General features: G+C 35.9%; 1 protein-coding gene across 1 annotated transcript; it reads right to left on the bottom strand.

Moving 5' to 3' along the window:
- Nucleotides 1–16,202: 16,202 nt before the first annotated feature.
- Nucleotides 16,203–17,702, bottom strand: LOC110453337. Its single transcript, XM_021502250.1, has one exon. The coding sequence runs from the start codon at nt 17,700–17,702 to the stop codon at nt 16,203–16,205; it is 1,500 nt and encodes a 499-aa protein (XP_021357925.1).
- Nucleotides 17,703–24,617: the final 6,915 nt, after the last annotated feature.

The following is a 24,617-nucleotide window of genomic DNA, read 5'->3' on the forward strand; positions in this document are numbered from 1 at the left end:
GGTCTACCCGACTCCCTTCAAGATTCAAGGACTTTGATGTTTCAATTAAATGAACTTTGCTAATAGTTGCTTTTTTATACACACACATTCTGTTCCTGAAAGCAGTGTTTAAAATTTCAGTTAGTCTGGACTGTTGAACAAAAAAAGTTTTTTCAAATTGATAAGTGTTCAACGGTTAAATGGTTCATTACCAGTTTGAGAATTATAATTTGTTATTCTGGAAAAGGAGGGATGTAGTGTTTTAGTATTACGTATCATAATGTTATAATTCATAACTGCTCCCTCCGGGTACTTGTATGTTGGTATGCTCCCTGAGCATGCGCAGTTGTCTGGTGACTAAACAAGCGAACACTGAAGCAAGAACATATAGATCATAATAGGAGCTAACTGTTTGAAATGAATATGTAACATTCGACAGATTATTAATTGATGGTGTGGAAGTTTACGTCTTTTCAATAACTCTTAGCATACAGCAACGAACAGGTATGCACGGTACAGCAGGGAGCTCTGATGAATATATTTCCAGAAAAGACGAAACAAGCAACGAATATTCTCACCTTTCTAGATTGTTGCTGATATGAAACCCCACCAACACCAAATATCCCGTCTGCATAGCAACGTAGCTCTGAGGCCATTCACTCCGACGTATGAAATACAAAATCAACTGCCACCATCCTCCGTAGGAAGTTTGGGGTCAGCAAAGAGAGTAGACTACAGGAGAAGGCTGTATCAGTCATCCGGAAGTGACGACGGACATTCGTCACATACATATTACAGCGGAAAATCACAGTAAACCGCGAAAAAATACGTGTGTCCTCACTTGGATACCTAAAAATATTGATATAGGATAAAGATGACTTTCTGTCAAAGAAAGCAATATTTAAGATCATGTACTTAGGAAGACATTATCCGCAGAATTTAGAAGCTATAAAGTTGTAGAATTGTTAAATATGTGTTTAGCTTAGTTTATCGGCTAGTTCTTTTCTGAAACCTTTATGAGTATAGTTAAGGTTATTTAATTGGGCGTCTAGGAAGTATTGTAATATTGATTCTATTTCAGATCAAAATCAGCTTATTTTTTTCAATTTATGTTTGAATTATGAAATCTTATTTTAAGTTGTACAAAACAAGCAGGAATAGTGGAAAACTCGAAAATTTAGTTAAAACTTTTACTTTTCTATATTGGATATCATAAGCCATGTTATCACGACCAGTTTACAATGTTCATATATTTACTGAAGTGATATAACTTAGCGTATTGCAGATTGTCATTTATCTAGTTCATATTTAAGCTTCACTTGTAAGTTTATGGATTTGTATTAAGCTTCCGATGTATTTTCCTATAAAATCTGATGTTTTAGAACGTATCTCCGTAAACGTCCTTCTTCCAATGTTCAAAAAATGTCGGCGCAGCAAAATAAGATCCATACTTTTTTTCTCATTGATTCCCGGTTAATCCTTAATTGTATAATATGTTCTGTTTGAATTATTTATCATTTTTCAAATTCATTTTTATAAATTATATACTGATATTGTATTTAATGATATTTTTTTACATTTGTAAAATAAATACATTCGGTGCTACAAATAACCTTAAATGATCAAATTTTGTTATATGTAGCAGTTTTTGTTAAGTAATGAATGTTTTAGCAAATGTTGTTATGGTCCTATAACACACATTGATATTGATAACAAACTTAATAAAGCTCGGCATGGCTGTATGTAAGTTTGTCAGCAATAACAATGTGTCATAAAGGACCATAATACTATTTGCTAAAATATTCATTATTTATACTTACATTTTCATAGCGTAGTTTTGCGTTATTAAGTTAATTATTATGGCAGTGTTTTGAACAGCAAATTAAATGTTGACTACAATGAAATTGATGACGTTACTATAGCAAATGTTGTTTCACAACAACATTTACCTTCTCAATGCATTGCAATGGAAGGATGCAGAGCAAATGTACATATATCCATGTAACAACATGATGTTATACGTGATTGCGGTGTATAGAAATGTAGTATTTTCATTGATGACAATAATTTGGCGTGCAAGCATATGTGATCTAAATAAAAAAACGTTTTTTGTGTTATTTTACATTTTGTTTTTCTATTGAATTAAATGCACTACTTCTGAAATGCAACACATCGCCTTGTTAAAATGGAATTCTTCATACCCTTTTATCTGTTGCTTGCAAAACCGTAATACAGATAACTATTGTGGTCAAGATAAGGACCGTGCAATCACACTCACATACACACACATAGTCGTTGATCCGTGCCATATATATTATCGAGATTTAAAAAATGTTATTTTCGAAGTCCTTGTTTCGACCTGAACGCGACAAACAGGAAAATCAAAAACAATGTTTTCTCTTTTTGCATATTAAGACGTCTCATTTGCATCTAGGATATATGTTCATGTATGTAATCAGAAAAAATCTTGGTTATGTGCCGTTCATTCAGTTTAACAGGCCATCAAAATTGATACTCTGAACAATCTGCAAAGCGGGAGGTTCCGACTTTAAATGCATTTTAACACACAGCGCTTTCAGGTATTGTTGATCTTAATCATTCATCATTTCATCTTGAACACAGATATGAAATGCTAATAGTCTGATCACCGTAATCTGTAGCTGAAGCGTTTAGTGTTTTTTTATTTATTTATTTAGTACCTATTTTCATTTATGTCTGAACGAGCTAGATGTCAATTATCAGAGGCGAATCCGAGGAAGGTGTCATCATCGCACGCCCCCACGTCCCCCTTGGCTTAAAAACATTAATAATATATATATACAAGTATCTGCATCTATTGTGTGACACCCCAAAACGCCCGTTTGTTGTGCGCACTGTACCCTAACGTACACATCATCATTTCATACTTTAGGCTTTTCCGATCGTAACCAACTTATCTGAATTGAAAATATCTATTTTTGACTGGTGATTCTAGTTTGTCACATGTGTATCACATTGTCCAAGCCAATCTTTTTCAGACCGTTGACCATTTCAATGCTGCGACCTGAAACAAGTGCTTAGCGTACCTTACGCATCATGCATCTTTATTTCTTTTACAAGTACTCAGAGAAAACCCGCGTGATCGGGCAGGCGATCCCATACATGTACCTATTCTCGAGCGATCGGGAAATCGAACCCCGGCCGTCTTAGTGAAATGCGAGTGTGTCATCCACTTCACCATCCGACCGATTTAAGTATTCAGTGTCCAATCCATATTTAACTACAAAGAGCCTCGTTTTCATGTTGATAGTTTTTGACATTTCAATCAATGTCATATCGCAAAAACATTACTACAAAACTGATAAAGACTTTTCTAAATTAGAACTTTATAAAAATCCTAATATCGTATAAAAAACATACATTTGTGTCTTATTATTATTTACACCATCAATAACCGGGCGCGTCACTAACCATAGGTAAAAATAGGTGAAGTACATAATTTTATTTTATTTGAAATGAACTGAAATCTTTGCGAGTTTATATTGTGTTTGTATCCTCAGGCACATTATTATGTTTAACGGGAGGTATGAAAGTACAAACATTCAGTTTGGTGACAAAATGAGGGGCAAGTAAACAAAACCACGGACTTAGATAGTGGTCTGATTCTGTGACAAACCATTCTTCCTCCCGTTAAATGAAGAAACATACATACCCATGTTTGTTGGAGGGTTGGTCATAAATGCCTTTTGCCAATAGCATTGGCTGGTTAGAGTTATAGGTTTGTTTGTTTGGGTTTTACGTCCTATTAGCAGCTATGGTCATTTAAGGATGTGTCAGGGTTTGGTAAGAGGTAATTAGCTAAGCTGCTTATTCACAGGCAAGATAAATAGGTGTAAACTGTCTGAAAATGGCGTGTAACTGCCTGTTAGCTTAAAGTTGGTTTAAACTTTGTTTTATTCAAAGTTTGTCTGACAACACATCGAAATACAAATGGTACATTTTATAGAACAGAAATTGAAACAAAAACAAGTGTCGTGACACTTATGTAGATAATCAATTTTTTCAACACTTGGTACAAGAATGAAGTAATATGTACAACAGAACCACTACGGGAATAGGGGAGGGGGTAATGGATTGGTATGCAGTGGACACGAGAATTGAATAATAAATCGATATACATGTGATCATCAGATGGTAATATCATATTGCTATGTTGCAATGAGTATTGGAACACGATTCTGTATACTATAACTATGTATTAGTAGATGATATTTAAAGCAATGCTTTTTTATACTAATTATGTTGATTGTAAACAAACGTGCACGATTTCAGTTACATCATTTCATGCAATATATACGTCAATATTCTCAAGGTCCTCAAGCTAGGGGTATTTATAACTTATCAAATGTTTAGTAGATATGTACAAATATTTGTTATGAATTAGGTAAACACATATCAAATGAAGATTAATGTGATTGAAACTAAAATAATTTAAACTATGCTTGGAATAAGGACATGTGACTGAGCAATTCATTTTTTTACTGAAAACTCCCCTGTGTTTATAACAATGCATCATCGCTGTTAAATCTTACAAAAAAACTATAGTATTGCCTGTTTAGGCAGACATTCTGTTCCAGTAAAAGAAATAATACAGAACAGTATCACATGGACACTAATAATTGGGAATTTTACATTGTTTATTGTGATAAACATTCGTATTTTCATTAAATTATTTTTAAAAACAAACAGCCATTGGGTGTTTATTGGAAAATCCATGACAATTGTACGTTGTAAATAAGGTGAAATCAGAAAAAAAATGATATTAATAATTAAGGATTCCCGTACAACTGTCAAAAATTGTAAATATGCATTTGACCCTTTTTCTGCCATAACTATAGTGTTGATAAGTTATTTCTGCAAAAATAACCTTTTATGAAAATATAATTGCGCTGAAATAAAAACAAAAATGAGTAGAAGTGTTCCCAGTGTAACTTGTCTAGACCTGGTTTCGATCATTATACTGTCATTGGTGCCAACTGTGCTTCCTGATCAATGGTAATAGACTGTCCCGGTCGTACAGCAGTTATATTTATTACCCAATAGTCTATACAAATTATAATTAGTCATTTTTGACTGTTTCTTGCCTTTTGTCAAATTTCGGCTGTAGGGGCGAAACAGTCAAAACTGTTTTCCCTAACAGAGTGAACTGTTACCCGGCGCGAATAAGATGCGCAGAAATCCCCCCTCCAGAGCCCCATTCAAGCGTTTCGGAAACCGCGACTCAGTGTTGAAGCAATGGCATTGCATGCAGCATTGATACTAATATTTATTTGGTAATAAAACAATTGTTTCAATGCTATTTGGGGAACAGTCAAAACTATCATCCCGAGGTAGGGGGACCCCTTGGGAACTGTTTGCCCGAGGCCGCTAGGCCAAGGGTAAACAGTTCCACAGGGCTTTCCCTTACCGAGGGATGATTGTTTTGACTGTTTCCCAAATAGCCACGAAACCATTGTGTACTGTTTCTGGCTTTTTGTCCAATTTTGGCTGTAGGGGTGAAACAGCCAAAACTGTTTTTCCCGGTCAGAGCGAACTGTTAACCGTCGCGAATTCGATGCGCAGAAATCCCCCCTCGAGAGCCCCGTTCAAGCATTTCGCTGACTGCTACTCACTATTGTTTACGCAGACAAAGCAATGGCAAGTGAGGTTTAATACTAATATGTATTTGGTAATAAAACAATTATTTCGATTCTATTAGTGGGACGGTCAAAACTACCATCCCTCGGTAGCGGGAAGCCCTGTGGAACTGTTTACCCTCGGCCTACTGGTCAACCTGGTTAAATATACAGGGCAGCGGGACAGGGATTCTTAAAGCTTCAGGAATTAGGAGACATATGTATTCCATACATATGTAGCGAAACTGGACTGAATCGATCGCCGGAGACCAGGTTACACAACTGGTTAGAGCGTCCGTCTATAGTTCAGAGGGTCCCGGGTTCAAGCCCCGGTCTGGTCGTGCATTTTCCCACTCCTATTACACAAGTCACAAGTAAAGAAACCTTCAACGCTTATAGAAAACAGCATTGCCAACATCAACCCTTTCGTACTTCAAACATGCAGTTGTCACTGTTTTCAATTTCAATTATTGTCTCAATCCTACACATATTAACCTTCCCTTACTTTCGTTTTAGAAACGTAACCACTCGATCGTATTGTGATCAGAGGTCCACTGTTCGAATCCCGGTCTTGAAATGTTGGTATATTTTAATTCCAGGATACATATTTTTCGTACTTTGACGTTTAAGGGCTAAGGTCAATGTTACTTATGCATAAAACAAGGGATTGCGTCTGAGATATTCATTCTCGACAATAAAATCGCATTGTCTTAAGAACATCTACCAGTTAACTCTTGTATCGTACTGCCTGTTTAAGTAAGCCTTCTGTCTCGACAAAATATTATCAATTGTAATTATTTCAATCTTATGTATGCATCAGTAAAAGATGTTTTGGATATTTCGTCTGCGTAGATAGGATACATTGGTTTCTTCCCGATTGATGCCATCATCAAGGCAATTGTCAAATTATAAAAGAAACAAAACACTGATGATTGTTTTATTGATAATAATATGATTTAACTACAAAATACAGTGTAGAGGCAATTATAAAAAAGTGCCTGCATACCATATCTTGATACATAGGAATATTGAAATAATGTCTATATATGTACAAATAAATTTCCACCGCACTGTAAAATCACTTACTTATTTCAAAGCAACGCCCCAAAGGCAAAGAACGTACAGGAAAGTTGAACTATATGTAACACGTAAAAGTGATTATATTGGCGTTTACTGTTAGGGAAATGTTGTATTTTATGAACGTATAAGACTGGACAATATAAAGTTAAAAAAAAGTTATCTTGGCATTGTATCAATGACTTTGACCGTCAAGTTGTCTCAGAGAGTGACATCAGCAATACTTGTATAATCATATTTTGGTGGAACACATTATTCAGGACTCTGATCGCAAACCAAAAGTACAAGTTTTACATCATTATGCTAATATTCTGTAGATTTGATCGTGATTTAAAATCACAACAGCTAAAATGAAATCAAAGATACTAGAAACGTTTTTCAGGATTTGGCTCAAAATAATGAAATAATGGCTTCGTCTTCAGGCAAATCTCAAAAGTTTTGTGTAAAATTGACCATACTTTGAAAGCCATGTTAAATAACATTTTGATAAGGCACTCAAACATGATATATATTCTGATATTGACTGGATCTTTCATTAACCGAGAGGCTGAGGATTTTTTCAATTTTAGTAAATGTTGCCACTCATACAACGGTTCATTTCCTTATCATAAAAGAAATAGCATTAACAATTCACTTTAAAAAAATCGAGAATAACAAAACAAAAAAGCTACAACATTGTTTGTTCAGATAAATAAGTGCAAGAATTATCACAGATAGGAAACTATGGGATATACCTGACACATTACAATTTACCTCAAAACAACAAAACTGAAATTATATTCAAATTTATTAATGTCGCCAATTCATTATCCTGATATATAGATATAGCTACTTATACAGGTTCTTGTCTAAGCGCCAGGTTATATTTTGTCAGAAAAAGGTTAATGGCTTGATATAGAGGAGCCAGAGAAATTAAACGAACTTCCCATTTATCAAAAAAAATAAAATATTTTCAAGCAACCTCGCAGCACTCCATGGTCACATAATACACAAATCACCTATTACATGTATATATATCAGATGTAAACAAAACATTTTTTCTTTTACAATTTCTCCATCAGACTATATATAAGCTATCGGTCATCGTTTTTCCTAAAATGACGATTGGTGAAAGTAATCCTCCTGTACCCTTGTTCAATGTCAAAATAAAAAAACGTACGGGAAAATAGTGAGTTTGTTTGTATGTAATGAGGTATTAATTTGTTCCAAAACGTCTACCTGTATTCGATGACCTTTGTTGTTTTTCCGTCCCTGTGTCCGACCCAGAGTGTGCGGTCATCACGTAGACTGATACACCAAGGTGCAGGTCCATCAGATGTATAAACAGTCCTCATGTAGTGTCCGGTATTCCTGTCAATGAGTAGTATTGACTTGGTGACCCATTCCGTTACAAGGACATCACCAGCTCTATCAAAGCAAACACTGTACGGGAAAAACTTCGATGAATGAGTGTCACTTTCGTGTGTTTTCCTCGTACCCAACTGTTTACAGTAAAACTTCAGGTTTAGGTGTTTATCCATCACGATGACGGACGGTTGTTTGCCTGGTGCCTTGCTAGCCATGTAGTCTTCAAACATTGTACCATCATTATCAACAGCAGCTACATCCCCTGTCAGTGTACATGACGTTATGTGATGAGGATTTACTGCTACATGTCTACAGAGATCGCCCACTCCTGTCGACACCGTCCGTCCGTCTGTAGTGTACAGTTGTATTCCTTCCGACATTCCCACCACTATCATGTCGTCATTAGTGATACTCAAAGAAAGGGGTGTGTTGTCTACCTTAAAGCGTGTAACAATTTCACCACCCGTCATGACTTCCCGGATACTTCTGCCACTTCTCAAACAAATCCACATGCGCCCCGTGGTCGGAGATACGGAGATCGATGAGACTTTGACCAGACACTCTATTTTATCATTGAATTTACCTTTCAAATCCACTCGATATATCGTTTCACTGTTCAAGAACGATAACCATGTCTCGTCACCAGTAAGGCATGTTTGACATGTATTGTAAAAAAACGACGTCTGAAACTCGTGCAAAACCACACATTTCGGAATCGGTTTGTACGATCCATCTACTCCATCGACTAGTAGCTTACCAAACGTGCGTTCTAATAGTTCGGTGAAGATTGTCCCGGGGTTGAATTCAACTTTCCGCAAATCACTGAGAGCACCGGATGTAAGTAGTTCTTGGCACCTCTCCAGTTTTGGCTTCAAGTCCTCCTTCAGAAAAGTAGTAAATACATTTTTGTTTTTCTCAGAAATATCCACATTGCACTCCTCTAACACGGTGCACATACTCACTAGCATTTCAATGGCGCTGTCAGTGTTGTCTTTCATCTGTTTTACCAGACGTTTAGTATGTTCATTCATATTCTGAAATTGTCCACTCTTGGTATGCAGTCCACTTTCTTTAATATCTCCCTCAGTTTTGGGAATATCGGTTTTGGAGAGCTTGTTGGCAAACTGCCGTACTTCCTGTTTCAAAATGATGTGTATATATTGAACGTACAATGTAGACCTAGGTCGCACTGTACTGACATATGCACATACCCAGCAAGTTGGTTTCTAATCAAATTACAAGTATAGAGATATAATCTGATAGTTTTGCATTTCATACTGTCGGTATCACGGGTACCTCGGCTCGTTACTTCGATTTGTTTATCATTACTTGTCCCAGAGTCTATCAATGATGCATGCGAACAACAATTTAATAATAACAATTAAAAAATGGACCACAACGCGCCAAAAACGTCTTATAACACAACCGGGCTGTAGTGTCTAAAATTGAACTAGTTTCACTTAAATTTGAAACAAATAATGAATATAATTATATCCACTTACTTCAATCATACACGCATTGACACGTATGTTTTATGCATATGTGTGTGTGTGTGTGTGTGTGTGTGTGTGTGTGTAACACGTATGCTTTTTTATATATGTGTGTGTGTGGGTTTGTGATGTGGGGAGGGGGCAATATTAACTTTCCTAACAACAAATATACATTTGAATGCGTTTTAAAACAAAATGGGGGGGGGGATACCGTTTTGAAACAGAGGAGGGATACAGTTTTAATACAGAGAGGGTATCGTTTTGATACAGAGAGGGATACCGTTTTAACACAGAGTGGGATACCTTTGCTGAATGTCCTTGTTTTATAACTACGTTATTATTGAGGTAGAGTTAACTTGCTTGACTTTTTAACCAGACATGCGTGTTTATTACGCCTGTGATTTCACGCGGTAATTGATCTCCGTACAGCAAGGAAACGCGTTAGGCCTCTAGCTGTTGTACCCGATGATATTTTGTATCTTTTGGGAGCTTATAGCACATACTGATGAACTTATATATAATACAGTGTATTATGATTTTTTCCTTCTCCATTTTATAATAAATATTAATTTGACAAAGCGTCATGCCCCTGTGGAAGTGCATGTACTGAAGACCAGTTATATCACGGAAGCTAGACTAGATATAAGACCGTGGTTAAATTCATTCCATTTTCCTAGCATTGTCCACATAAAAATGTGAACGACAAGCTTCATTTCCAGAAAGAGTTGCATGGAGACCCGTGACAAATTACGAGAAAAAAGAATAGGTGTTCCGAAAGGGAGAGCGTCTTCTGTCACGATTAGTGACAACAAAACCAAAAGCTTAAATGATGACTATAAACAACGAAGTCGACCTTCATATCACACAACGAAATAGCATCTTTTCCTGTAATATCATGATGGCGACATTAAAACTCGTCAATAGTCTTCATCAACGTGGATATTTTGATATCCTGCGTTTTACGTTTGTCCGTCAACAATTGACATCTACCACAGAATTCATGACATTGGGAGTAAACTCTTGAATACCGAATCAAATGCGACATACAAACACCGAAAGTAGGGCAAGCTGGAATGTAACTATTAATAAAGGGAAAGTTTACGACCGGAAAGTCGAAATCGTCGGGCTTATCGTACAGCTTAGTGAAATACTGTCCCTGTTGGTCATGTTGAAAGAAAACACCGAGAAGTAGAAGAGTCTATAGTGTCATTGATTTCAAGCTCTGAGGGATATATGCGATCGATGTGGCCTATATTATATTCTTATGCGAAAACAGCATGTCGTCGATACTTGTGTATTTGAATGTAATGTTGAAGGATTGTGCTAGGTTTCTGTTACCAGTCCTGATAAGCACATAAATAAATTCCGCTTCATATGAAAATAAAAAAAACCCAAACAAATCGGCCAGAAGAAGCGCACTGTTTGTTTCCATAGAAATGCATACAGTCTACTAGAAGCTTGCCACCGACCTCAACAAAGATATTGTCAACCAAGAATTTGTCCATGTCCTTGTCTTTCCTCCGCCTCCTGAGAGCAGAACACTTATCACTCCGCTTCTTTAGACGCCGTCACGTTTCAACATTATTGAAAAATACAAATTAAATACACAATGGTTCTCCATGGTATATTTGTAGTTATATAAAAAACAAGCATAATTATTACATAAATGTACAACCTTCCATTCATGGTAATGCATGTTCATAGTCGTGTTATTGTATACGTGCTGGATAATCTACTTTTTACCGTACACAAATTGCATGTCATGTTCCAATCAGCAAACAGATAAACGTTCACGATATTTATATCGTAGTACAAAGGACACAAAACATTAAATAGCCTGTCTCTACACATACATATCGTCGGTCAGTGGTCGGCTTCCACACAACAGGTAACCGATCCTGTTACTCTTTAGAGGTCACCTGAAGGTTTAGGGATTTGGTGACAGGATGCATTAAAATCTTCTGTAAACAGGACCCCACCAAATCTCACACCCACCTCTCATTCCAGGTCAGGTCGCCTTTAGGTTTCAGGATTATGTGAGGAGCGTCTGATATACTAATCCCTGTACGTGTATGGTAGGAATTCCTTCCTGACTGAGTAACTGAGGTTGCCAGGAGGAATTCGAATATCTCCTGTGAGAAAGTACAAACGCCACGCATTCATTTGTCACCATGGCCATAACTTTGAAAAAACATTTATGTAAATAAACTTTACGAAAACATAAATAAGGTTTCGATCCCTGGACCCCCGATCATTTTATATCATCACTCTTACCGACTGTGCTACCTGGCTAACGGAAGTACCTTGTTATATCATCACTCTTACCGACTTTGCTACCAGGCTAACGGGAGTACCTTGTTATATCATTACTCTTACCGACTGTGCTACCTGGCTAACGGAAGTACCTTGTTATACCATCACTCTTACCGACTTTGCTACCAGGCTAACGGAAGTACCTTGTTATATCATCACTCTTACCGACTGTGCTACCTGGCAAACGGAAGTACCTTGTTATATCATCACTCTTACCGACTGTGCTTCCTGGCTAACGGAGGTACCTTGTTATATCATCACTCTTACCGACTGTGCTACCTGGCTAACGGAAGTACCTTGTTATATCATCACTCTTACCTACTGTGCTACCTGGCAAACGGAAGTACCTTGGTATATCATCACTCTTAACGACTGTGCTACCTTGCTAACGGAAGTACCTTGTAATATCATCACTCTTACCGACTGTGCTACCTGGCTAACGCAAGTACCTTGCTATATCAGCACTCTTACCGACTGTGCTACCTGGCTAACGGAAGTACATTGTTAAATCATCACTCTTTCCGACTGTGCTACCTGGCTAACGCAAGTACCTTGTTTATATCCAAAATGTAATTACAGGAACATTATTTTATGTCCAAAAAACTGCAATTGGATTCTTGCATCTTGGATCCTTATAAAGTGCATTCATAATGTACTTGATATATAGAAATATATAATGCAATGTCTGTTCTAGTACTAGCGAAGTTCGACTGTACTGTAAAATTACATATTTTGCATAAAGGCAGCACACACTGAATGAAGGATGCACAGGATGACGAATACATGATATGACACAACAAACACCTAAATGTTGTGTGGATTACCAGCTTTTCTGTACTGTACATATAACAGAGGTGCTGTGAACTGGACATTTAAATTATAAACGTGTCAATACGATCAAAGATAAAATATCTTTTCTCGATCGCATGACTGTTGTATGAGTCACAAAAGCTGACTGAAAAATAAAAGCAAAGCTCTAAACCTTATAGTTATGGCAGGTACGCTTACACGGACAGGGCTCACAAGTATGTAGCAATATGCAGTGTTAGACCTCAGTCATAAAATTCAAATGTCAATAAAGTAAAATAGTTTACTTCTCTAAACAAATTAGTCTTCATTTGATGAACTATTAAAGAAAGTTCGGATGGTCGGGTGGTGCATAGGATAGCGCACTTGCCTCTCACCAAGGCGACCGTAGTTCGATTCCGCGATCGGACGTGAAAAGGTAAAAGATCACTTGGGTTTTCCCGGGTACTCTGGTTTCCTCTCACATTAAGACCCCCTGCGCGCTAACATCCGGACCAACAAGAGTGATTAATATCAGTTGTAATACGTTGCTTCATAAGTGTTGTAGAATGAATAAAGTTTATTTTATTATAAGAAGAATGTATGTGAAACAAATAACATTTTGATGTGAAATTTAAATATTTAACAAATTAAAAATCTGTGTGCATCTTTTACTACTCATTCAAAATTATGGTTTTGTAATAACATTAAAATCAACATTAGGTATAAAATTAGAACAATGTTAGATTCGGAGGATTACAACATTGTGTATGTTCAAAAACTTTCAGAGATATATCCTTATAAATTACAACAACGAAATCGATATTGTTAAACTCTACACTTATATTGTATCTGTTTGCTTACGGCCACTGATAAGAAGTAAATAAATACGAAGCAGTGACAGCCTAACCCTGATTCATAGTCGGCAAGCACTTCACTGTTTCTATGCGGAACTAGACACGACTGACACGCATGTGAACATGTCGTCTGGAAATTGAATACGAGATGAGGGGGGGATTCACTTGAAATAATTGAAAATAAAAAAATGTACATCCATTACATAAAAACTGTCACCTGAATATTTAAATGGAACAAAAATAATTTAAGCTACAGGTAGTATTGTTCAACAAAGTAAAGTTATGTTTTTTTTTGGGCACTTTTCCAGCTTAGGTTTACATCTATAGAAACTATACTTGTTAACCATGATTATTTTAATCAATGTTAGCGATATTGAATCTCCCTTCACGTGACACGGACATTTGAGATAATAATTACTCTAAGCATACATGTTCTTGCTTCACAGTGGCGGATCCAGAGACCTATCTTGGGCGGTGGTTTCCATGTGTTGGGGAAAGATGAGGAAATTGATGAAAATGCATGACTTTTAAAGAAAATTTTCAGGCTTGGGGTGGGGGATCTTTCGGATTTTTATGAAAATACAATCTAAGATGAAACAAAGAAAAAGGAGAACAATGTTCTAAGTGTAGAAGTGTAACGTGGCCAGACCAGGATTCTAACCTCGGACCTATGATCGTAATACGGTCGCTTTTACAAACTGTGCTACCGGGTCAAGAAAGAATCATGGTCCTTTAGCGCCACATTTAAGTCCAAAACGAAATAAAGAGAGGCATATTTATGAATACAAAACAATAAAATGAATTTATTTAGTGTTTAGTCTTCAGGTGAACCTGTATCCTTAAATAATTGCCTGTATGCCAGATCTTGATACATTAAAGCAGCATCTGTACTAGTACTAACGAATTTCAGCTGCACTATAACATTGCATGTTCATTTTCAAATATCACAAAGCAGCTTATACAGAGGAAAGGTTATACAGAAAGATGGTTATGGCACAACAAACTGCATTAGGGAATTAGAGAGACGTACAGCTGACTTGACAATGCACAAAAGAAACGTTTTGGTTAGATCAAAAGTAAACCTTAATCGATAAAAAGAAAATTAATACTTTAAAACTAATGTCAAATGCAAAAAAAAAACATGTTTCACCAGATATTATATAAGGACTGGGCTAAAGATCATGAACGGTGTTAGACTTGAGTCAAAATAATAAATCAGCAGACAACATGCTTGACGGGGAACTATCGGGAACCGTTGGCACTTTCCGTAACGACTAGAATTTCTCAGTCACGGAAAGGTCCGACGGTTCCCGATTGGCAGAGCAAATCTGATTTAATTATAAACTAGACATTTTGTTTTTAATTCATGTGAGATTATCGTTTTGACATAGAAATCATATATGAAATAACATTCAATTTTGGACTGAAATTTTTATAAACTGAGAACCGGAAAGTTGTATTCTATGTTTAAGCTTATCGTTATTGTGTCCCTAGACAGACAGTACGGAAGACAGTTTCCTAGTCTGCTGGGGTTCAGGTCTGGGGTCTGGGTGAATAATTCAGTTTTTCAATAAATTATTTGGGGTCGGATTTGGCTTTGTCATGGCGAGCTGAAAAATTCCCGGTATTTGCAAATAATAACAAAGTTTATAAAATCTTTGTATATATCTCTACCAAATACGGTAGGTATGTGATAAAAGCAAGACCACATTTATTGCGCGGACGAATATATTCACGAGTGCGCGAAAGAAAAACACAAGTGTGTGCTCTTGCAAATTTCTCCCTCAGAGTGTCATTGCTTTGAACATGTTCGTTATACAGCGTAGTTAACTATGGGATTTTGAGAGAATGGCAACCTTTTTTTTAAAGGAGTTGCTTCCCCTTTATTTTCTATATGTTGTTATTTGGTTGATGATTTCGGGGAATACCTTTTCGAGATTGATATGAGTTCACGGCATATTTTAATGTCAAAAGATGAAAAACGACAACTTACTCCTTATTGTTTCCCATTCAAAATTCAGACACATTATATTGAATGTGAGGTTTAAAATACAATGAATCAGCTTCAGTAAATCAGTAAATTTCCCAACTCATACAATTGTTCACTTCTTTGTCATAAAAGAATTAGCATCATCATTAAACATATCACAAATTGAAAATACAAAACAAAAACAAAAAATGGTAAATTCTACGAGTAACAACCTTGTATAGATGAACATGTGCAAGAATCACCACAGATAGGAGACAATGCATTTTTAAGGGAAATACCTAAGCGACGGATTCTTTTTTCAAGAGAATGTTAATAGCTTTGTATGGAAGAGAATATCAAAGTGACCTTCCGGTTTATTCAGAAAAGTTATTAAGCTCCATGTCCCTTTGCAAGATAATGACTATCCCTTGTGACGGAGGAGAGAGAGAGTAAAGCGGATTTTCCGTTTGTCCAGATAATTGTATTTTCAAATATCCTCATAACGCTCCATAGTCACATAATGCACAAACCACTGTGTTCTATTAGACATGTCATAAAACACTGTACTTTATGATACTAATCCTGACCATGTTTTCTGTATGACTACGGAAGTAATCACTTTTCTGACGATGGCGGTGGCTGAAGGTCATCAGTGTTTATTGCCACTATGGTAGCGTAAGGCAATACAGTGAGTTTATCTGTATGTAGTGATATACTTGTCCTCACACTTCTATTTATATTGGATGACCTTTGTTGTTCTATTTCTGTGTACGACCCAGAGGGTACGGTCATCATGTAGACTGATACACCAAGGTGTACCTCCATCAGATGTATAAACAGTCCTCATATAGTGTCCAGTATTCCTGTCAATCAGTAGTACTGACTTGGTGACATACTCCGTTACAAGGACATCACCAGCTCCATCAAAACAAACATCGTACGGGTAAAACTTTGTTGACTGAGTGTCACTTCCGTATGTTTTCCTCGTACCAATGTCTTTACAGTAAAACTTCAGGTTAAGGTGTTTATCCATCACGATGACGCGCGGTTGCTTGCCTGGATTCTTACCGGCCATGAAGTCTTCAAACGATATTACACCATCACTATCAACAGCAGCTATATCCCCGTTAAGTGTACATGAAGTCACGTGATGAGGCCAAAATGCCACCTGTCTACACGGACCGCTCGCTCCGTTGTATACCGCCAGTCCGTCGGTAGTGTACATTTGTATTCCTCCATTCATCCCCACCACTACCATGTCGTCACTAGTGATACACACAGAACCTGGTTTGTTTTCTACGTTAAAGCGTGTAACAATGTCACCACCAGTCATGATTTCTCGGATACTATTGTCACTCCTCACACAAAACCACACTCTCCCCGTGGTCGGAGATACGGAGATCGATGAGACTTTCACCTGACACTCTATCCGCTCATTGACTTTGCCTTTCAAATCCACTCGATTGATGGTTTCACTGTCCCAGAACGATAACCACGCCTCGTCACCAGTAAGACATGTTTGGCAGGTATTATAAAGAAACGACGTCTTGAACTCGTACAAAACCACACATTTCGGAATCGGTTTGTACGACTCATCTACTCCATCGACTAGTAGCTTACCAAGCATGCTATCTAAGAGTTCGGTGGAAATTGTCCCGGGTTTGTATCCCACGTTCTGCAAATCACTGAGAGATGGTGGGACAGTGGAGACACCGTTTCTAATCTCCCGCGCTAATGTAATGACGTCAACAGTTGTACCGGATGTCAGCACTTGTTTGCATCTGTCCAGCTTTGGTTTCAAGTCCTCCCTCATATATTTAGTTAATGCAGTTTTGTTTTTCTCAGAAATATCTGCATTGCGCTCCTCTAACTCAGTACACATCCTCACGAGCATGTCAATTGCGTTGTCGATGTCGTCTTTCATCTGTTTTCCCTGACGTCTGATTCTCCCCATCATTTTCTGATATCGTCCACTCTTGGCATGCTGTCCACTTTCCTTGATATCTCCCTCAGTTTTGGGGATATCGATTTTGGATAGCTTGTCGGCATACTGCTGTACTTCCCGTTTCTGGTCCGCCACGTAATCAGTAAGTTTACCCAGCTTGTGGCCGTTGTGACTGTCTGTAACACACTCCATACAAAGTAACTGGTCTTCACACGATTTACAGACATATAGAAACCCCAGACCTTGATGTCGAGGACAACCAGGCACTGGTGTCTGGGCCGCCATCTCGTCCAGCTCTTTGTACACCTACCTCAGGGTTGTCAATATGGCGGCGACAGTGTTCTCGGAATTCCCGATTACATGCTCTATTTTAAGTTACATGTGTGTATTTAAAGTAGGCCGAGGTCGTACTGTACTGACAGATACACATACCCGTCGAGTGGGTTTTGAATCAAATATCAAGCAGAGAGCCAACCGCTGATAGTACTAGGCTGACGGTATGACAGGTACCTGGTGTCAGGACATCGTTTATTATCGTCTATCAATGCATTTAAACAGCAATTCAGTAATAGCACTTAAAAACTGAACCACGACACAAAAAACGCTGCCCGAACTTCTTATAACACAACCGGGCTGTGTAGTTTTTAAATTTAACTAGTACCACTATAGATGGAAAGTCATGAATTACTGAAATAACAAATAATGAATTTTCTGGAGAAAGTTAATGCTATGCATGAAGAAGGAAATATATCTACATGTTCATATATTTCATTTTCCTTCTGCCTTTGTTGAAATTGTTCTTTATCACATAATGTACTGTGTTATCCAGTGAATATTGACCCAAGCTATATGACCTATCAGCCCTGTGATTGGTCGTAAGTTTCAATTGTGACGTCACGCCAAGGACAAGTTCATGACGTCACAAACTTACGCACTGGAGTAAAAGTGGCGGCTTTTTACCTGTCAAGGTTGCTTAAAAATTGTCGTTTTACACGAATAAATGCCACGAAACTTGATTATGTGATAAAAAGGATCTTACACTCGTTTCCATTTTATATGAGATTGATGAAACTCGTCACGAATTTGTCATTTTAGCTCACCAGAGGCTCGCTAAATTGAAAGATTCTTAGACTCGTTTCATAAATCTCATATGAAATGGAAACTCATGTAAGATCCTATATCCTATACACAAAATCATTGCTGAACGAAAAAGAAAAACAAAAGTCGCCCAAATTTATGAGAAATGAAAATTTTGGTAATTTACTAAAATAAATGTATTAAATATGAATTCACTGACTGAATCCTGTTTTGATACCGCCACCAACAATGTGTAGTAGTTTACAGAAATAAAGTTAGCAGTTGAGATATTGTACTTCAGATGTCTCATATTCTGTCAATAATTAATAGATATAATATTATAAAAGAAGATAATAATAATAATTCGCTTTGTCACAACCTAGTTCGTAGGTCGTCTCAAAGCGGTTCACAAATTATTATCCGTGGTTATAGGGTCTTTGCAACCAGCCAATATCTTTCTTCATAATTCCCTGGGGAGCACACAGCCGGTGCTGCCATTTTTGCGCTCACAGCAAGCATTCTACAATTATAGCACTACCCAACCACTCATTTACAGCTAAATAGACTGGAACAAGCCTATAAAGTATCTTGCTCAAAGATACAACACAATGCCGTGACGAGAGTCGAACTCGCAACCCTTCGGTCACGAGCACGGCGTCCTACCACTAGACTATCGTGCCTCCACTTTTTATTTATTAAATCATATTAACTAATTATTGACTTTTTATTTATTGAATCATAATAACTAATATCAAATTATATATAATATGATTATAAAGGTAATAGGTTTGTGTCATCATTTCTCAGTAGAATTTCTTCAAATTTTGTAGTTATATTGCCTAGAAGTAAAGACAATTTTCAGCCACAAAACAAAATATAGGTTATCGGATTTTAAGGATTTTAAATGGGAATTTACGTAAAAAGGACTGAATTTTGGATCAAAATGAAAGACAATTCTTTTGCAAAATAATGTCAATAAAAATGATACTGCCATAGATTAGTATTGCATTAATGTATATCAATTTAATAAATGCTGAAATTGTGTAAAATAAATTATCTATAAACGATTAAAAATTGACATTTTATAATAAAACCATATACACATAGTAATTGTATGTAAGAGTTATCTTTCTTGAAAAACTTCACAGTAGCCGGTTTCCTGAAGTACAGAAAAATGGACACATATGACTCTTTGATGAAAAAACAGCTGAATTAATGCCTGGAATGCTTTGAAATATTTCAATAATGAGAGAACACACTGTCTGTCAATAATAAACATACAATATTCATCAGTTTTAAGATTAAACATTAGAATCAATATGCGGAAATTGTGATATTGTCTCCTAACTAGGGATGTACTTCCTACATGTATTTCCGTTAATCAATACACTCATTCGACCTTAAAAGAATAACCAACATCATTTTTGGGGTTATAAGGTATATACAGTATACTGAATAAAACATTGTGCACCTTGCATAAATCTTAGAAGCAGTTTTTGCACATAAATGCACAAGTTATTCTCTTCACTGGTGACATTAATATTCAGTATTTCACTATCCAAGCCTCTCAAATAGTTAACAAACTGTGTGTGAAATAAATAGTCGAAACAAATTGATGATGTAGCAGGGACATGTTTTAATATGTTTAGTATGAGTTTTATAAAGATATGTAGTATTGGGTTTTTTTTTAAGATTGGCCCGGTTGTCCAACACATTGCGTAATGCGTCCGTAACTCGCGTCGTCCGTTATAGTATCGTCCGTATTACTGTAGTAACGTATACGTTTTGTGTGCGTTCGTTTCGTTTGTATCGTACTCTATAATTGTAGTGTCCGAGTGGTCAGTCTTTGTGGTGTTTCTGTTGTTCCATTGGTTGTTTCAATTGGGCGATTGGGCGGGATATATTTTGTGTAAGTCAGTAATTATCTACTTATGAAATACATACTTGCGTTTAAGTCATTGTTTTATGTGTGCTATTGTGTGAAAGTATAGAAGGGTTTTGTTTTTAGTATTATAACGTACCTATACCTGTAGACATGCACGGGTGCGCTCCGTACCTGGACAGGGCTTTGAACCAAGGCAAGACAAGACAAGACAAAATTTTATTCTTTTAAACCACAATTTACATGTGATATTAAGAAAATATACAATGGGTACATTCAAGATAGAGTGCGTGCTGTTTTAACCAGGAGAAAGGACTCTCTCTATTACTATATTAATATATTTGCATATTTTAACTAGTAAAACTTTGTTATTTGTTGAAAAAAGTTGCTGGAATTTTAAACAGTTTGGTTGTCTGCTATAATTATTTGGAATATACAATTTTCTTTCATTTGAAAAATTTGGACAACTAAACATATAATGAAATTCATCTCCAACTTCAGTATTACACAAATGGCTTATTCTATTTCTTCTCTCTATATTTAACCATCTTCCTCTTTCTATTGGAAGTCTGGCATTGCCAGTTCTAAATTTACAGAACATAATGGCATTTTTTGTAGACAGGATATTTAGATAATTTTTTTAAATAATTTATAATTTATTCCTTTGCTGGATTCATTTTTGTCAGAATCCCTATTTTGCAAAAATTGGAAAGAAACAAAATTCGTTCAACAGGTTTTTTTAACAACAAAATATTTGGAAATGTTTGTAATATCCATATATTGGACAATCCACACTCATCAAGTATACTTTTCACATATCTCATTCAGGGGATGTAATAACCAGTTTCCCCATTTTCTTCTGCAATTTTGTGAAATAGTAATTTATACAAAATACTGGATATTTTATTATAATCTGCTTCTACAAGGTTTGCCCAGAAAGTGATCATTCTCACTTTTATATTTATTGATAGGAGATATCTTCCCAATTAGCCATACACCATAAAATTTTGGGTAGACTAATTTACATGAAGTATGAATTCACAAAATTTAAGATGTAAACGCTCGATCATATTTAAATTACTGAAACCCCATATTTCGCAACCTTACAATAAAATTGGTTTTATAATTTTGTCAAATAAGTATAATTGACAATCTATTGATAAGTTGTGAAGTCTACACTTCCTCAATACTGCAAACATAGCTTTTGTTGCTTGAGACACCAGTTATTTTTTGTTACAGGCATATCCACTTGATCTACTTAAAATAAAACCAAGATATTTCAATTCCTTTACAATCTCGATTTCATCATTATTATAAGTAAACCTTAGATTTCTATTTTTAAACGACCTTTGGAAAAGATCATTATTTTTGTCTTCGATACATTTACTTTTAGTTTCCACATTTCGCAATATAGCTGAAAACTATCTAATTGTTTTTGTAAATCCCCTGGTGTTTCAGCAAACAGAACTGTATAATCTGCATATAATAAAATTGCCAAGTACAGATATATAGACAACTCATTTTGCAGAGTATCATTTACAGATTCTAAACCTTTAATACATTGACCTTGTAAAAAATGTTCAATGTCATTTAAGTAGAGAGAGAACAAAATCGGCGATAAATTTTCGCCTTGTGTAACTCCAATATTACATGGGAAATATTCAGATTTACAATTATTCAAAGCTATTCTGGATTTAATACCATCATAAAGATTAAAAATTACTCTAAAACATTTTCCGTTAATATTACAGTTTACTAATTTTTGCCATAATCCTGTTCGCCAAACCGATTCAAAGACTTTTTGAAAGTCAATAAATGCACAATACATTTTTTTAAAACTTATTTTCAATAATTCAAATAGAACATGTGTTATAAAGTTGTCAATTGTAGAATATCCTTTACGAAAACCAGACTGATTTTTGTAGAGGAGGTCAACTTGATCAGAGAATCTTCCCAACCTGTTATTCAAAATTGACGTGTAAAGTTTCCCCATACAGCTCAATAGAGTAATTGGGCGATAATTCGCAGGATCAAGTTGATCACCTTTGTTTTTAATATGGGCAAGATATTCCCTTCCAGCCATATTGTCGGAATTATTCCCGTATTAAATATGACATTAAATAATTGTTCATATATAGGTAGCATAAATTCACATGTAGAGGAAATGTACTCGTTTACAATCAAGTCATTTCCTGACGATTTATTATTTTTTAAACCTTTGATACCTTTCTTAATTTCTTCTGATGATATTGGTTGGTTTATAATGGAATCATCTTGATTGATGTTCAACAATAAATCATCGAAAATATATTCCAAATCATCCGTAGAGTTAAGTTCTTTAAAATAATCAAACAATGCAGCTATATCTATGTTTGTTATTTCTCTTTTCTTATTTGACGAGTTTAAAATTTTCCAATATGCTTTTGGGTCAGATGACCGCATATTTTTTAATTTTTTACACAATTCGGTTCTATACATTTTCATGCTTTTGTTTAACATTTTTTTCATAATTTTTCTCAGCTTTATATTTCTCTTCATCAAAAATACTGGAACCATATTTCTTGTACAATCTTTTTGCTCTCTGATAATTCTGTCGAGCAGATTTACAGTCTTGGTTAAACCAAGGCTTGTTTACATTTGCATTAGTTTTCCTGGAGTTATTAGAGTTTCTAATACATGTAACTCCAAAAATATTTTTTGCAGATGATACAAAACATTCACATATTTCTTTCAAAGTATCATCCATAAAAGATAAGTTTACATTTTCAGTTCTGACATTACATAGTTTTTCATATATTTCAAGCATTAATTCAGTATTAACATTTTCACAAAAGTCAAGTTTTTTTTCATTATCCCACTTTTTTGGTTTTTCACATGAATCAGTTTGAGTTTCATGTACCATATTTGCATTTACAAAGTTTGAATTTAACACAAGTGAGAGTGGGCAGGGAATATCGGAAAATAAACTAGAAAAGTTTAATATACTAAAATCTTCAACCAACTGTAAACAATCAATTGTCGCAATACAATAATCGACAACACTTATGTTTTTACAGGTGTGTTTTCCGATATTTTTATCCCTGCCCACTCGACCGTTCATAATGTACAGATTATTAAATTTGCACATTTCACAAAGTAGATTTCCATAGTGTTTTTTTTTGTGTCCATGCTATTTCTATTAATTGACAGACCAATTTCTTCTAATTTGTATACATTTGATAGCTGTTCAATATATAAAGGATTTGTAAAATCATTTTGATTTTCTCCTTCAATATTTTCGAGAATACAATTCTCGTTTGCAACCCTGCTATTAAAATCTCCTGCCAAACAAATACAATTATGATTAGCTGACATTGTTATTAACTCGTTTTCAAGTTCATTAAACGCATTTGCTGATGAATAATCAGAATTTTCTGGCTGTATATATACAATACCACAAATAAGGTTTTAATTTATATTCAAAACACAGGCTTTCAATTGAAACCACAAGACATACTGACTATCTGTGTTAATAACTTTTATATAGTTTACTAAATGATTCTTTGCTAATAAAACTATTCCTCCTGACCGCTTATGGGACAGGGATGTTCTGTTCTTCATACCTATACATTCAAAGCCAGGTATATCTATATGATCAAAGTCATCTGTTTTCGATTCCGTAAAACATAATATGTCATAATTTGTAACGAGTTCTATGAACTCCGGGTAATTTGTTCGTTGTTTAAGACCACATGCGTTAATTGTTAATATTTTGACACCTGTACGGGTGTCGTTACTTGCGAGAGGGTCTACATCAATTTTGTCTACTGGACCGTGGCCGCTAGTGCTCACAGTCGAATCGAGTTCTCCGTTGTTGTCCTATTTACGTGCCGCCTGTTGACTCGCACCCGGCCGTCCCTCAGTATTTATGGGGCTTCCACGGGATGGATTTCTGTTATCAGCCTGAACCAGCCACACTCAGGTATGACTACCACATATCTGAATTATTGTAGAACTGCATATTTGAAATGTAAAGACTATGAGAGTCTTTCATTCCACCAGAGGGGTTTTCAAATTTAGTAAAACCCGAGGCTTTGCCGAGGTATTTGCCAAATTTGAAAATCCCTAGGGTAGAATTTCCCTATCCTACACTCTCTGGCATGAAAGAGTATTTTCTCTCTCATTCCAACCACCAGAATTAGCTCAGAAACCTTGAAAATGCTTTTGGAGTGGCTACTGTTTTGAAAATATCAAGTTTTCCC

The sequence above is a fragment of the Mizuhopecten yessoensis genome, unplaced genomic scaffold (genome assembly GCF_002113885.1).
Source record: "Mizuhopecten yessoensis strain PY_sf001 unplaced genomic scaffold, ASM211388v2 scaffold7281, whole genome shotgun sequence".
NCBI lineage: Eukaryota > Metazoa > Mollusca > Bivalvia > Pectinida > Pectinidae > Mizuhopecten > Mizuhopecten yessoensis.

Coding starts and splice junctions, on each gene's coding strand:
- LOC110453337 (XM_021502250.1), bottom strand. CDS start 17,702: ATGGCGGCCCAGACACCAGTGCCTGGTTGTCCTCGACATCAAGGTCTG.